The sequence below is a fragment of the Microcaecilia unicolor genome, chromosome 1 (assembly GCF_901765095.1).
Source record: "Microcaecilia unicolor chromosome 1, aMicUni1.1, whole genome shotgun sequence".
In the NCBI taxonomy this organism is placed as follows: Eukaryota; Metazoa; Chordata; class Amphibia; order Gymnophiona; family Siphonopidae; genus Microcaecilia; species Microcaecilia unicolor.
Genome location: NC_044031.1, coordinates 678,563,295 through 678,576,893, shown reverse-complemented (window position 1 = coordinate 678,576,893; position 13,599 = coordinate 678,563,295). Strand labels below are relative to the sequence as shown.

General features: G+C 45.4%; 1 protein-coding gene across 1 annotated transcript in view; it reads right to left on the bottom strand.

Moving 5' to 3' along the window:
• Positions 1-13,599, bottom strand: part of HEXA (hexosaminidase subunit alpha) — a 162,183-nt gene that overhangs the window by 16,560 nt on the left and 132,024 nt on the right. The window contains exons 10-11 of the mRNA XM_030187644.1: positions 2,405-2,477; positions 514-691 (exon numbers count right to left, since the gene is read on the bottom strand). Coding sequence (XP_030043504.1) covers positions 514-691; positions 2,405-2,477 — 251 coding nt within the window. The remainder of the gene's footprint in view (positions 1-513; positions 692-2,404; positions 2,478-13,599) is intronic.

Below are 13,599 nucleotides of genomic sequence, written 5' to 3'. Positions count from 1 at the left end.
CTCCAGTATGGAAAAGTGTGTGAAACAGGTCAATACTGACTGCTCTGTTCCTACTGGTACAAAATAGATGCTTCCACAAACAGTAGGGAGTCAAATTCAAAGTAAGCACATCATGCCCCTCTTGGCGCTCAAATTGATTTTTCAGTAAAGCAGCCCTTCCTTTGGACAATGCTACTTTGAATTTTATACATGAGCAGTCCCTATACAGGACACAGCTGATGGCCTTAGTAATTCTATGGCCATCCTAATGTTATATCTTCTTTGAGAGCAGTAAAAGTAAGAATGATGGGGGACAATGAGGCAATGTATAAAACTCAGACTAATTTGTATAATGAGAAGCCAATAAAAAGATCAGGTATTCAGCTCTTAATGTAAAAAGTTCTGAAGTGGAAGGTTTTAAATCTGGAATTGACCATCCAATTTCTTAATATTTCTGCCTTTTTATCCTATACCACAACAAATGTATCACATTAACACATGCATCTACTAGGTGGAAAAGGGTCAGGCACATACCATCAAACTCCTGGGGCTCCACCTTGTAAGCTACTGTCCAGTCTTGCCCATATGTAATGATATTGAGATACCAGGGAGAGGAGAGTAAGGCTCTGTAACCGGCTTTGGTGACAGCTGCCAGCTCTTGTAGGTAAGCCTTATCACCCTTCCATACATGGACCACCGTGTCATTTCTCATCTGGTGTAAAAGCAAACAAGGCACAGACTTGTTATAACCTGCAGTCACATGATATTAGAGTGAAATAAAATTGTTCAATTTGGGGAAATGGACAGATTACAATGAGGTGAGAGCAGCTTGCTTTGAGCCCATTCACATCCCCAAGAAGAGAGAGAAAGGGGAGAGAACAAAGCAGTGAAAGGGATGTCCTACAACAGAAGGCAAGAGGAGAAAGGTGTGACAGGTGTGAGAGAAGTGTGTTTTAACCCTGTAAAATTGCTTTTATTGATTCTTCAAGTGCATTTCTCTAGTTTGGCCAGCAGATGGTGCATGTTATGTTTTAAGCTGTTACAAAAAACTGACCTTTCCTTCTTTAGTTAACACAGATAAAGGAAATGCCTGGACTGATGTAACCAGCTTTTTTTTTTAATGTTGTTGTTCTGGGCTATGATTGGCTTGGAGTTTGAAATTACCCAGTAGTACTGGCTTTTGCTTCAGTCTTAGCCAGGAAGAAAAGAGAGTAGGATCTGTTTGCTGAGGCTCTGTGAACAGTTATATGTCCTGATCTTCCCAGGTACTGTTTAGACAGTATACAAGCGTTTAGTTAGTGTTATAATTGATCCCTATTTTCAGTTACCTGCTATTGTTTGCTGATTGCACATTTTCTGTCCACTGTTCAAGTTCTGAGAATAAACACATTTGTTTGTTCGCCCTGCCTGTCTGGACTGATAAAGAATCCTGGTGGTTTCTATGTTGGGTCTGTGAGTGCTTTCTGGAAACTGTGGGACCACTGTGAGTGTGGCCTCCAGTAACCTAGAAATCACTGGAGATAATTTGAAAGTGGGAGACTCACCCAGAGGTGGTTGTGACCCAATCAATGGGAGGAGGGTGTTAGTGTACAGCACAAGTGACAGGTGCAGGCGGACCTGAGTTATGCTGGGGATAGACCCTATACATGGCCGCGGGGTAACCCCAGACAGGTGGCTCTACATTTCATGACAACAGGAATGGGCACAGGGAGAGGGTTAATAACTGAAAGGGCAAGGTGCAGGATATGGATGAGAGGGAAATGTGACAAGCGAAAGGGAATGGAGATGGGAGAAAAGACAGTGCAAAACACAAGGGAACGTATACAAACATATTGTACAGGAGGAAGGTTGTATGGTTGGGGTAGGAGGAGCATGTATATACGAGAGAGAATGAAGCTGTGTATTAAAGGCTTTAAATGCCCTTCTAAGTAAGAGCGCCAGATCTGTTTAACATTTAAAACGTGCTATATTGTTTTTGGTGAACAAAAAAAAGTAGTTGATATAATTCAATTCATACAAAACAAAAGCATAGGGGTTTGCAGCCACAGTGGAACTTATGGGGAAGTTCCATTCAAAAGGTTGAGAACAACTAGAATAGTTTATCAAGATTTTTTTTTCATTTTGCTGTTTTCAATAAAATAAGAATGGAAATAAAAAAGTATTCATGTAAATCAGATTAACAGCATTTGCTTAGTGCATACAAAGATGCTTCATTTTCCTATAACTGTGACAGGAAATGTCAAGGAAAATGAAAGAACAAAATCAGAAGGCATAAGATGAGCACAAAAGAGAAGAAAACAGGAGCAGTAACACAGGAGGAGAAAAGTGCATGAAGATGACAGGGGCAGAGGGGAGGAGCGAAGGATCCATCATCTGTTAAGCAGCAGAAAACTTCCACAATGATGTTCAAGACTACAGCTCTCACCTCTACATGGTTATCAAACACTTCCTGCCACACCAGGTAGCCTTTACCATACCGAGAGATAATGTCCATTAGCCTAGAGGGAAACATGTTAAAGAGAAACCTGTAAATCCATGGTCCAGGGTGCACAAAATAACATATTATTCAGAAGCACTGCAGCACTATATTGTGCATTACACAGGAACACTGGAGTGGAGGAGTAGCCTAATGGTTAGTACAGCAGCCTGAGAACGTGGTGAACTAGGTTGATTCCCACTGTAGCCCCTTATGATTCTGAGCAAGTCACCTAACCCTCCATTGCCCCAGGTACAAAATAAGTAATATATAATATGTAAACCACTTTGATTGTAACCACAGAAAAGCGGTATATAAAATCCTATCCCCTTTCCCCTCCCCTCCTTTCCTGTGTTATCAGGGTGGCACAAGAGTTTAATGCCACCATAACGCAGTGCTTACAAGCTAGTAAGAGGATGAGCACACATACTGGTGTTCACAGCGCTCAAAACAATTACTACTGAGAAAAGAAGGACTGAAATATTATCTTATATTACAAGACACATTTATATTCCACATATATCTAAAAGAAAGGTTCAGTGCTGATTAACACAACAGAACTTGGAATAGCTAGGAATTAACCATCTCTACTATAGACCACAAAACAAAATCACTTGTTCAGCACACAAATTTCCCATATAAAAAGGTTTTCAAATGTTTTCAAAATGTATAATTGGATATTTGTCTAAACTGGATTAATAGAATAATCCACCATTTGGCTGCTTGTATTATTTTTTTAAATCTTTTCATGGCCAAGCGCTTGAGCATTTGTGTACTATGCTAAACAGACCATCAGCTCAGTTTCACTAATTTAAGACTGAATTTTCCATGTATCAAAGGGGTTCTCTATAAGAAACACAAATAGTTCTTTTCTTTTCCCAATCTGTGTATATTAGGAATAGCAAGAATTTTCTTATTATTCCTTTCATAAAAAATTGAAGGTTTTTAAAACAACTTTTGATTATGTAAAATTCATTTTTTAAAAATATATTCTAACTATGAATACTGTTTTTCCCAAAGTTTTATTTTGGCTTTTTTAATGTATACTGCTTAGGACCTTTTTTTGAATAGGCAGTTAATAAAAGACTAGATTAGATGACAAGGTCACCATGATTTTACATTGTACCCCTTTGGGAGTAGGGACGTGAAAATTTAATGTCTAGATAAACGACTCCAATTTGTGCCTGCCAGAAATATTAAGTTATACATATAGCTAGGAGTTTGACCTTGAAACAAAAGAAATACCAACGTAGTTTAAAAATAGCCCTAGCTTCTATCAGTAACCAATAAAGTGTATTAAGGGAAAATTAGGTTCTTACCTTGGTAATTTTCTTTCCTTTAGTCACAGCAGATGAATCCATTAACTGATGGGTTGTATCCGCCTACCAGTAGGTGGAGATAGAGAACACTGAAGAACCACAGTGACCCTTGGATGGCTAGCCCCAACTGCCTTCAGTATTTGAGATTTCCAAAGCAGAGTGCACCATAAAGGTAGAACAACATAAACTTTCCTCACAGCAAACAAACGCCCAGGAACAGGAGCAATAACCACACAAAGGAGGGACGATCTCAACCTCCTGTAATAGAACATCATGTAGAAATTCTGAAAACTGGTTTCCAACTTCTCCTGATGAGATATATATCTGCATGAAATATCTGAACCAAAAACAAAGTCAGCCAGGGAGAGATCATGGATTCATCTGCTGTGACTAAAGGAAAGAAAATTACCAAGGTAAAAACCTAATTTTCCCTTCCTTGTCATCAGCAGCAGATTTTATGTATTTATTTATTTATTTATTGCATTTGTATCCCACATTTTCCCACCTATTTGCGGCTTCAGTGTGGCTTACAATACATTGTGAATGGTGGAAATACAGTTTGTTACAACTTGGTTATGGATTACATTGTGAAGAGTTATGCGAAAACAAGTCAAAGTATCGTTAAGGGAATAGAACAATGGATAAGAACAATAGAACAATGGAAGGAAATAACAGGAAACTGACAGGGCAGCTGAACAATAGTAGGAGAACATTCGGTATAACCTTTTTCTGTGATTAGAGGTATAAATGTGGTGAAATTACGGGGGATGGGAAATTCAGAAGGAGTGTATTGTTGTATCACTAACAGTGTGTGTGGACTTCATGTGTTTTCATCCTTGCAGTAAATCTTATCAAAGAGATGAGTTTTCAATGATTTGCGGAAGTTGGTTAGTTCGTAGATCGCTTTCAGGTTGCGTGGCAGCGCATTCCAGAATTGCGCGCTCGTATAAGAAAAGGCTGATGCGTGCAGCGTTTTGTATTTTATGCCTTTGCAATTAGGGAAGTGAAGGTTGAGGAAAGTTCGGGATGATCTTTTAGCGTTTCTGGGTGGTAGGTCTATTAAGTCAGACATGTAGGCTGGGGCTTCACCGTGAATGATTTTGTGGACTAATGTGCATACTTTAAAAGTAATGCGTTCCTTGAATGGGAGCCAGTGTAGCTTCTCTCGTAAGGGTTTGGCACTTTCATATTTTGGTTTTCCGAAGATGAGTCTGGCTGCTGTGTTCTGGGCTGTTTGAAGTTTCCTCAGTATTTGCTCTTTACAACCTGCGTATAGTGAGTTGCAGTAATCCAGATGGCTGAGTACGAGGGATTGCACTAGGCTGCGAAAGACGGATCTTGGGAAGAATGGTCTTATTCTTTTCAGTTTCCACATGCAGTAGAACATTTTTTTGGTTGTGTTGTTTGCATGAGTTTCAAGTGTTAAGTGGCGGTCAATAGTGACTCCAAGGATTTTTAGAGTTTCTGAGATTGGAAGGTTTAGCTTTGGTGTGTTTATAGCGGTAAATTCATTCGTGTTGTACTGGGAGGTATCAGGCATTGAGTTTTTTCTGCGTTCAGTTTCAATCGAAATGCATCTGCCCAGGAGTTCATGATGTGTAGACTTTGGTTGATTTCATTGGAGATTTCTTTAATGTCTTGTTTGAAGGGGATGTATATTGTTACATCATCGGCGTATATATACGGGTTGAGGTTATGGTTTGATAGAAGTTTTGCCAAGGGGATCATCATTAGGTTGAAAATAGTTGGTGAGAGGGGTGATCCTTGCGGTACTCCACATTCAGGTGTCCATGTAGCAGACGTGGTTGAATTTGATGTGACTTGATATGAGCGCAGGGTTAGGAACCCCTTGAACCAGTTTAGGACATTTCCTCCGATTCCAAAATATTCAAGTATGTATAATAGGATTCCGTGGTCGACCATATCGAAGGCACTTGACATGTCAAATTGTAGGAGAAGTATGTTGTTGCCGGTTGCAATCATTTGTTTAAATTTAATCATTAGGGTAATTAATACTGTTTCTGTGCTGTGATTCGACCGGAATCCTGATTGGGCATCATGCAGTATTGAGAACTTGTTTAGATAGTTTGTAAGTTGTTTTGTTACCATCCCTTCAGTTATTTTGGTTATTAGTGGTATAGATGCTACTGGTCTGTAATTGGTTATTTCACTTGCGTTTTTCTTTGTATCTTTAGGTATTGGGGTGAGTAGAATTTTTCCTTTTTCCTTTGGGAAAAGTCCGTTTTGTAGCATGAAGTTTATGTGGTTCGTTAGGTCTAGTATGAATTGTTGAGGAGCTGATTTCATGAGGTTGTTTGGGCATATATCTAGTTTGCAGTGGGATTTAGCAAATCTTTTGAGTGTTTCAGAGATGAGGTCTTCGGATAGTAATTCAAAATCGGTCCAGGTTCTGTCTGCTGGGTATATTCCGTCTTCTGTGTCTAGACAGTCTAGAAGTGTGGCGTACTCAATAGGGCTGGCGGGTATTTTAAGTCGTAATTGTATAATTTTCTCCTTGAAGTATTTCACAAGGTTGTCGACACCTGGTATGTCTTTGCTGTTGGTTGTAACTGGTGTGTTGTCTAACAATTTATTCACGAGGTAGAAGAGTTTGTGTGTGTCTTTTTAGTTTGGTCCTATCATTGTTTTGTAATGTAGTCTTTTAGTCTGTTTTATGGTATATTTGTATTTCCTCCGAAGTAGTTTCCAGGCATTTAGTGTTTGTTCATCTTTCTTTTTGTTCCATGCGCGTTCTAGTTTCCTGACTTGTGTTTTAAGTTTTTTCAGCTCTTCGGTGAACCATGGATTTGATTTCTTCCTATGTGATGTTCTGGTTTGGATTGGGGCGATTTTATCTAATGTTGTGCATATATCGTCCCATTCTTGGAGGAATTGGATGGTGTCAGCATTTGTTGACCATTCGTTCTGGTAGATCTGTTGCCAGAATATTGTGGGGTCTATTTTTTCTCTCGTGGTGTATGTTGTTCGCTCAAGTTTGTTGATAGCGTTTATGTGTGTTTTTCGCCAGTAGAGGGAGACGTATGCTTTATGGTGGTCTGACCATAGTGTAGGTGTCCATCTTGTGTCAGTTAGTAGGATAGTTGAGTCTGGGTCAAATTTGTGTGTAATGTCCTTTTGTGTGTCCTTTTGTGTGTGTTGGTTGAGTGTTAGGTGCGTGTAGGTCCCAGAGATTTAAGAATTCTTTGCATTCTCGTGTGCCTGTTGAGGTGTCGTCTTCAAGGTGTAGGTTGATGTCTCCTACTATAAGGATGTTTGAGGCAGAGACACATGTGCTCGAGATGAAGTCCATGAGTTGCGTTTGAGAGTCTTGCCATTTTCCTGGTGGTCTGTAGAATAGGATTGCGTTGAGGTGTCCTAGTAGGTTTGGATGATTGATTCTTGTCGAGGCAATTTCAAGTTGTGGTGAGGTGGATTCACCCGTGGTTGTGATGGTGAACTCAGGCTTGTACATTATGGCTATTCCGCCCCCTCTTTTTCCATTTCTTGTCCAGTGGGTGATTTTGTATTCTGGTGGGCATGTCTCTAGGATGGCAGGGTCTGTTGGGCTGTGGAACCAGGTTTCTATGATGAATAGAAGGTCTAAATTGTCTGTGGTAATCCAGTCTAGTATATCTACTGAATTGCTTACTGCTGATCTTGCACTGATGTATCCTAGTTGGATTGAGCGGTATGGTTCTGTGGGGGGGTTCGATGTGTTTATTTTTATTAGTTGTCTGTTTTCTCGGTGGTTGAATTTGTTGTTGTTTTTCTCTTTTTGTTGGTGATGTTCGTATGTGGAGATTTTTCCTATTGGTTGGTTATTGTGTCTTTGGTCTGGTGAGTTGTTAATAGGATGTACATAGACTTGGTGTGTTGTGGTTGGGTTGTTATGAATGTTCTTTAGGGTGGGCATTGTGTGTGTGTGAGTGCTGTATGATTTGTGAGTTATGGGGTTGTTTTTGTCTGAGTCGTGGGTTGTGTTTGCGTGTAAGAGTAGGGTGAGACAGTAGATGGTTAAGAGTGTTTTGCTGGTATTCATATCAGTGTTTAAGGCGCTGTAATAGTCAATCAGCTGGTTTATATTCAAAGCGAAGCAAAGCCTACATTTGCGTTTAAGCTTGGTAACATTTCATGCTAATCATGCTTGGTTTATATTCAAAGCGAAGCAAAGCCTACATTTGCGTTTAAGCTTGGTAACATTTCATGCTAATCATGCTTGGTTTATAATCATAGCATAGCATAGCAAAGCCTGCATTTACAATTAGAGCATAACAAAAGGTGTTTCATGCAGTTAAAACAGATCAAGCAGTTATTATTAGTTATTAAGGGCTGTGTTATCTTTATTCCGTGGTCGGGGTGCTCCGCTGTCCACCGGATCAGTAAGTGATCAGCTGTACAGCGCGTACCTCTTTCTCCACCGTTTCGGGTCAAGTCGGCGGGCAGTCAGCTGTTTCACTTCGTGTTGCCGCGGTTCGCACACAGTAAGTGCCTGATGGTCGGAGGGTTGTAGTCTATAAGAGATTTAATAGATTGGAGTGGGAAGTAAGCTTGTCCAGTTCACTGTAGGCAGGGAAGCCAGTCGGTTTAATCTTTGTTTCCCCTATCCTGCGCAGCCGTCATCCTGTGCACTCAAAACAAGTATGCAAGCCTATGAACCGCTGCAGGGTTTTAATAGTCAGGAGTGGAAGTGAGTCTGTCTGGTCATTGTTGGCTACGAAGCCAACTTGCTCATTCTCTATCTCTACTTCCCTTAGCAGCCGTCACACAGTTCAATCAGACGGAGTATGCAAAACCCATGGGCTACTGCATGGGTCCGATGGATTGGAGTGAAAGTGAGTCTTCTTCTTACCCCTCTGTTTTGATGGCCTGTCTAGTCTCGTGAGCTCAGCCAGAGGGACATAGCTCCGCATGGGTCACTCGTTGCTGCCATTAACTGATGGGATGTACAAAAGCACTCCCTACTTAGGGTGGGAACAGGCCACTCCGCGAGCAAGCACTTGCGCTCCAAAATGCATGTCCTGCTTCGCTGCAACATCCAGCCTGTAATGCCGGACAAATGAGAGCTGAGAAGCCCAAGTAGCCGCACTACAGATCTCTTGAAGAGAGAGTGCACCCGTTTCAGCCCACGAAGAGGAAATCGCTCTCGAGGAATGCGCCTTAAATGCTTCAGGCAGAGACTAGCCTGAAAGCAAATACGCAGAAAAAATTACTTCCTTGAGCCAACGGGCTATAGTGGCCTTAGACGCCAGGCACCCGTGTCGAGGACCTGTCAACACTACAAAAAGGTGATCAGAAGTCCTGAAGTCATTTGATATTTGCAGATACTGCAACAGAGCCCTGCGGACATCCAAAAGATGTAATTGCCCAAAGGAGTCCAGAAAATCTTCCCTAGAAAAGGAAGGAAGAAATATGGGCTGGTTCAGGTGAAACGCTGAAACCACTTTAGGCAGGAAAGAGGGCACAGTACGCACCGTTACCCCGGACTCTGAGAATTGCAGAAAAGGGTCCCGACAGGACAGCGCCTGACGCTGAGACACGCGTCTAGCCGATGTCATGGCCACCAAAAAGACTGTCTTGAGAATCACATCCTTCTCCGAAGCTCGCATAAGCGGCTTGAAAGGCGAACGCTGGAGAGCCTTCAACACCAGCCCCAGTTCCAGGCCGGACAAGGCACCCGCACAGGAGGACGGAGCCAAAGCACCCCTCTGAAAAACTAGGCAATGTCCGGATATAAGCATAAGCTGTGGAGGTGGACCGCTTGCAGGCCTGCAAGATAGTGGAAATGACCTTGTTAGAGTAGCCCTTGTCTCTCAATTGCACCCTCTCAAGAGCCAGGCCATAAGACCAAATCGGCAGGGATCCTCCATAGACACCGGACCCTGAACCAACATGTTCAGCACCAGGGGCAAAAGAAAGTGGAGCCTCCACCATCATCTGACGGAGATTCGCATACCACGGACGCCTTGGTCAGTCCGGAGCGATCAGAATCACCAATCCCTGGTGTATTCGAATCCAAAGGAGCACTCGCCCTATCAAGGGTCAAGGAGGGAACACATAAAGGAGGCCCGAGGGCTAGGGTTGAGACAGAGCATCCAACCCCGCCGAGTGAGGATCTCTCCTTCTGCTGAAAAAGCGAGGGACTTTGGCGTTTGCACTTGACGCCATTAGATCCATTCCGGGTGTCCCCCATTTGGCACAAATCAGAAGAAAAACTTCTTCTGCCAGTTCCCATTTCGCCGGGTCGATTTGATGCCTGCTGAGAAAATCGGCTTGCATGTTGCTCTGACCTGCTATGTGAGCTGCTGACAGAAGCTGCAGGTGGAGCTCGGCCCAGTGGCAAATCTGAGCGGCCTCCGCAGCCAGGGCCCTGCACTGAGTGCCGCCCTGACGATTTATGTAGGCCACCGCTGTCGTGTTGTCTGACAGAACCCGGACAGCAAGCCCCTTCAGAGTCTTTTGGAAGGCCATAAGAGCCTGGAATATCGCTCTCAGTTCCAAGCGATTGATGGACCACTCCGCTTCCACGGTTGTCCACTGACCCTGAGCATAGCTTCCCTGGCAATGTGCTCCCCAGCCCACAAGGCTGGCATCCGTTATCATCAGGCACCAAGAAGGAAGCGCAAGCGGCATTCCTTGTCGCAGCATCTTGGTCGGAGAGCCACCACTCCATACTGAGCCGGGCCGCAGGGAGCCACGTTAGTCTGCATTGATATTCCTGGGAAATCGGAGACCATTGTTGAAGCAGGGCAATCTGCAGAGGCCTCATATGCGCTCTCGCCCATGGAACCACCTCCAGGGTGGCCATCATCGACCCCAGCAGCTGGACAAAGTCCCAAGCTAGTGGGCGAGGCATCCGCAGGAGCAGACAGACCTGATTCTGAAGCTTGCACTGCCTTTGGTCAGGGAGAAAGACCAACCCCAAGGCCGTGTCGAACCGGACCCCCAAATACTCGAGAGACTGAGAGGGGGTCAGGTGACTTTTGGGTATATTGACCACCCAGCCTAGCGCCTGCAGGACTGTAACCACTCTGGCTGTGGCAAGACGACTTTCGGCTGCCGAATCCGCTCTGATGAGCCAATCATCGAGATAAAGGTGAACTCTGATACCCTCTCGCCTGAGACAGACAGCTACGACCACCATTACCTTGGAAAAGGTATGGGCAGCTGTGGCTAGGCCGAAAGGCAAGGCATGAAACTGGAAATGTTGTCCCAACACCGCAAACCAGAGAAACCGCTGATGCGGGGGCCAAATAGGAATGTGCAAATATGCTTCTTTTAGGTCCAGAGACGTGAGAAACTCTCCTGGCTGTACCGCCGCAATGACGAAGTGCAGGGTTTCCATGCAAAAGTGTCGTACTCTTAGGGCCTCGTTGACTCTTCGTTAAGTCGAGGATCGGTCTGAAATACCTGCCTTTTCGAGGAACGACAAAATTAATGGAATAGCGGCCGCAGCAGAGTTCGGCGGGAAGCACTGGGATCACCGCTCCGAGGTGCAGCAAGACTTGCAAGGTCTCCTCTACCGCCGCCCGTTTGACGGCAGTGCCGCATCGGGACTCCACAAACACATCTCTCCTCGGGGCACCGAATTCCAATCAGTAACTTTCTCTGATCAGGTCCAGAACCCACTGATCCAAAGTAATCTTGGTCCACTCCTCGAGAAAGAGGGAAAGACGTCCTCCTACTGCAGGAATCGAGGAGCGGACCAACGTCCCATCATTCTGGAGGACACCCCTGAACTCCAGGCTGAGACCCGGCCGCTGCGGATCGTTTGTCCGAGCGAAAGGAATTCCTCTGCTGAAAACGGACACGTTGAGAAAACCCAGCAGAGCACCCCAGGCGATACCTGCGAGCTTCATGGAAGCGAGGTCTAGAAGAGGAGGGAAACACAGAACCCTTGGGAAGAAGGCCTCGGCCTATCCTCAGGTAATCGCTGGGGCTTAGAGCCCCCTAGGTCTTTAACAATCTTCTCCAAATCTTCTCCAAATAACAGGAGGCCCCAAAAGGGTAACCTCACCAGCCTTTGCTTAGAGGCCATATCAGCCGCCCAATGCCATAGCCAAAGAAGGCGGCGGGCAGAAACCGCCACAGACATCTGTTTAGCCGAAACTCTGACCAGATCATAAAGGGCGTCAGCCAAAAATGACAGGGCCGATTCCATCCGCGGGGCAACCTCAGAGGGACCCCGCACCATCCGCGGGCTGTTCCACCGCCTGTTGTAACCAGGAAAGACATGCTCAGGCTGCATAGGAACTGCAAATAGACACCCTTAAGGCCAGGCCCGAAATTCCAAAGGACCGCTTCAGCGCAGATTCTAGCCGCCGGTCCTGCATGTCTTTCAACGCGACCCCTCCCTCTACTGGGAAAGTGGTCTTTTTAGTCACCGCCATGACCAATGTGTCCACTTTAGTCATCCCCAAAGGGATCAAGTGCTCCTCACTCAGAGGGTAAAGCTGACCCATAGCCCTGGCCACTTTCAAAGGCCCATCGGGGTGAGATCATTGAGCTGAAATAAACTCTTGGATGCAGTCATGCACAGGAAAGGCCCGAGTCGGCTTCTTAGTACTCGCCATCCTAAGATTAACAGAGAAGGCATCACCCTCGGCAGGATCATCAATTGAGAGGGCCTGCAAGGCGTCAGTAATGAGAGCTGGCAGCTCGTCGTGGTGGAAAATCCGAACCGCACTGGGATCATCTGAATCCAGTGGCAAACAGGCACCCTCATCTGGATCGTCCGTCCATGAGGGCCTGCCAGATCCCTCAGACTCCCCACAGCCCAACCACCGGGGGGGGGGGGGGGTGGGGGGGGTAAGGAGGTGTGCCATCTTCAGACGGGGAATTTACCCATCTATGTTTAGCATCCTTCCAACGCTCAGGGGAAGAGAAAACCTCTGTAGCCAGCCCTGGGCCATCAACACCTGGAGGTGATCCAGAAAAACTCACCCTGACCCTCCGCCTCTGAATTAGGAGAAACGGATGTTGGAGCTCCTCTGGCAGCCTCAAAACGAGGTGTCCCCCTGCTCTCAGACTCCTCCGCAACCGCGAGGGTCGAGACATGCGGCGCTTCCAAAATGGCGCCCGCTGCCAGCTCCATCAAGCGGGAAGAATCATCGCTCGCCATGCTTGTACTAGCACGAGCGTCTAAGGAGCACGTTTTGCACAGCCCCGCTGCTGATATGCGTTTACCACAACGGGAGCAGCGCTTAACTCCCTGAGCAGCCATCGCCCGACTGGACGGAAATATAGCAATAAAATGGTGGCTTCGCGCCAAAACTTACCCCGTTCGGAACGCTGTCCGTGGGAACCTTCCCGGAGGAGCTGGGCAACACTCTCACCTCAGAAGATCGAGTCAACGAGCTCCGGTCAAGCTGCACTGAACCAGAATCTCTGGAGAAAGCCTCAAAACAGCCACGCAGTAAAAGCGTGCTTTTTTTTTTTTTTACGCTGTGAGGAAAGTTGGAGGCAGGCAGCAACAGAGGGACTCCGGGAGGAGGGGGGAATGGGTAAGGCAGGGAAAGGGCAAACCTATATGCCTTTAAAGTGGGCACCACCAGCCACAACACCCCTGCTCAACTGGCAAAGCACAGGAGCCACCCCAGGCAGAAATCCAGGAGCTGATCAAGCTACGTCCACACCTGCTGGAAGATATAAAAATACTGAAGGCAGTTGGGGCTAGCTGTCTAAAGGTCACTGTGGTTCTTCAGTGTTCTCTATCTCCACCTGCTGGTAGACGGATACAACCCATCAGTTAATGGATTCATCTGCTGCTGATGACAAGGAAACAATGGTGTTATTCTATCAAATGAATGTGCTGAACTCAACAATTGC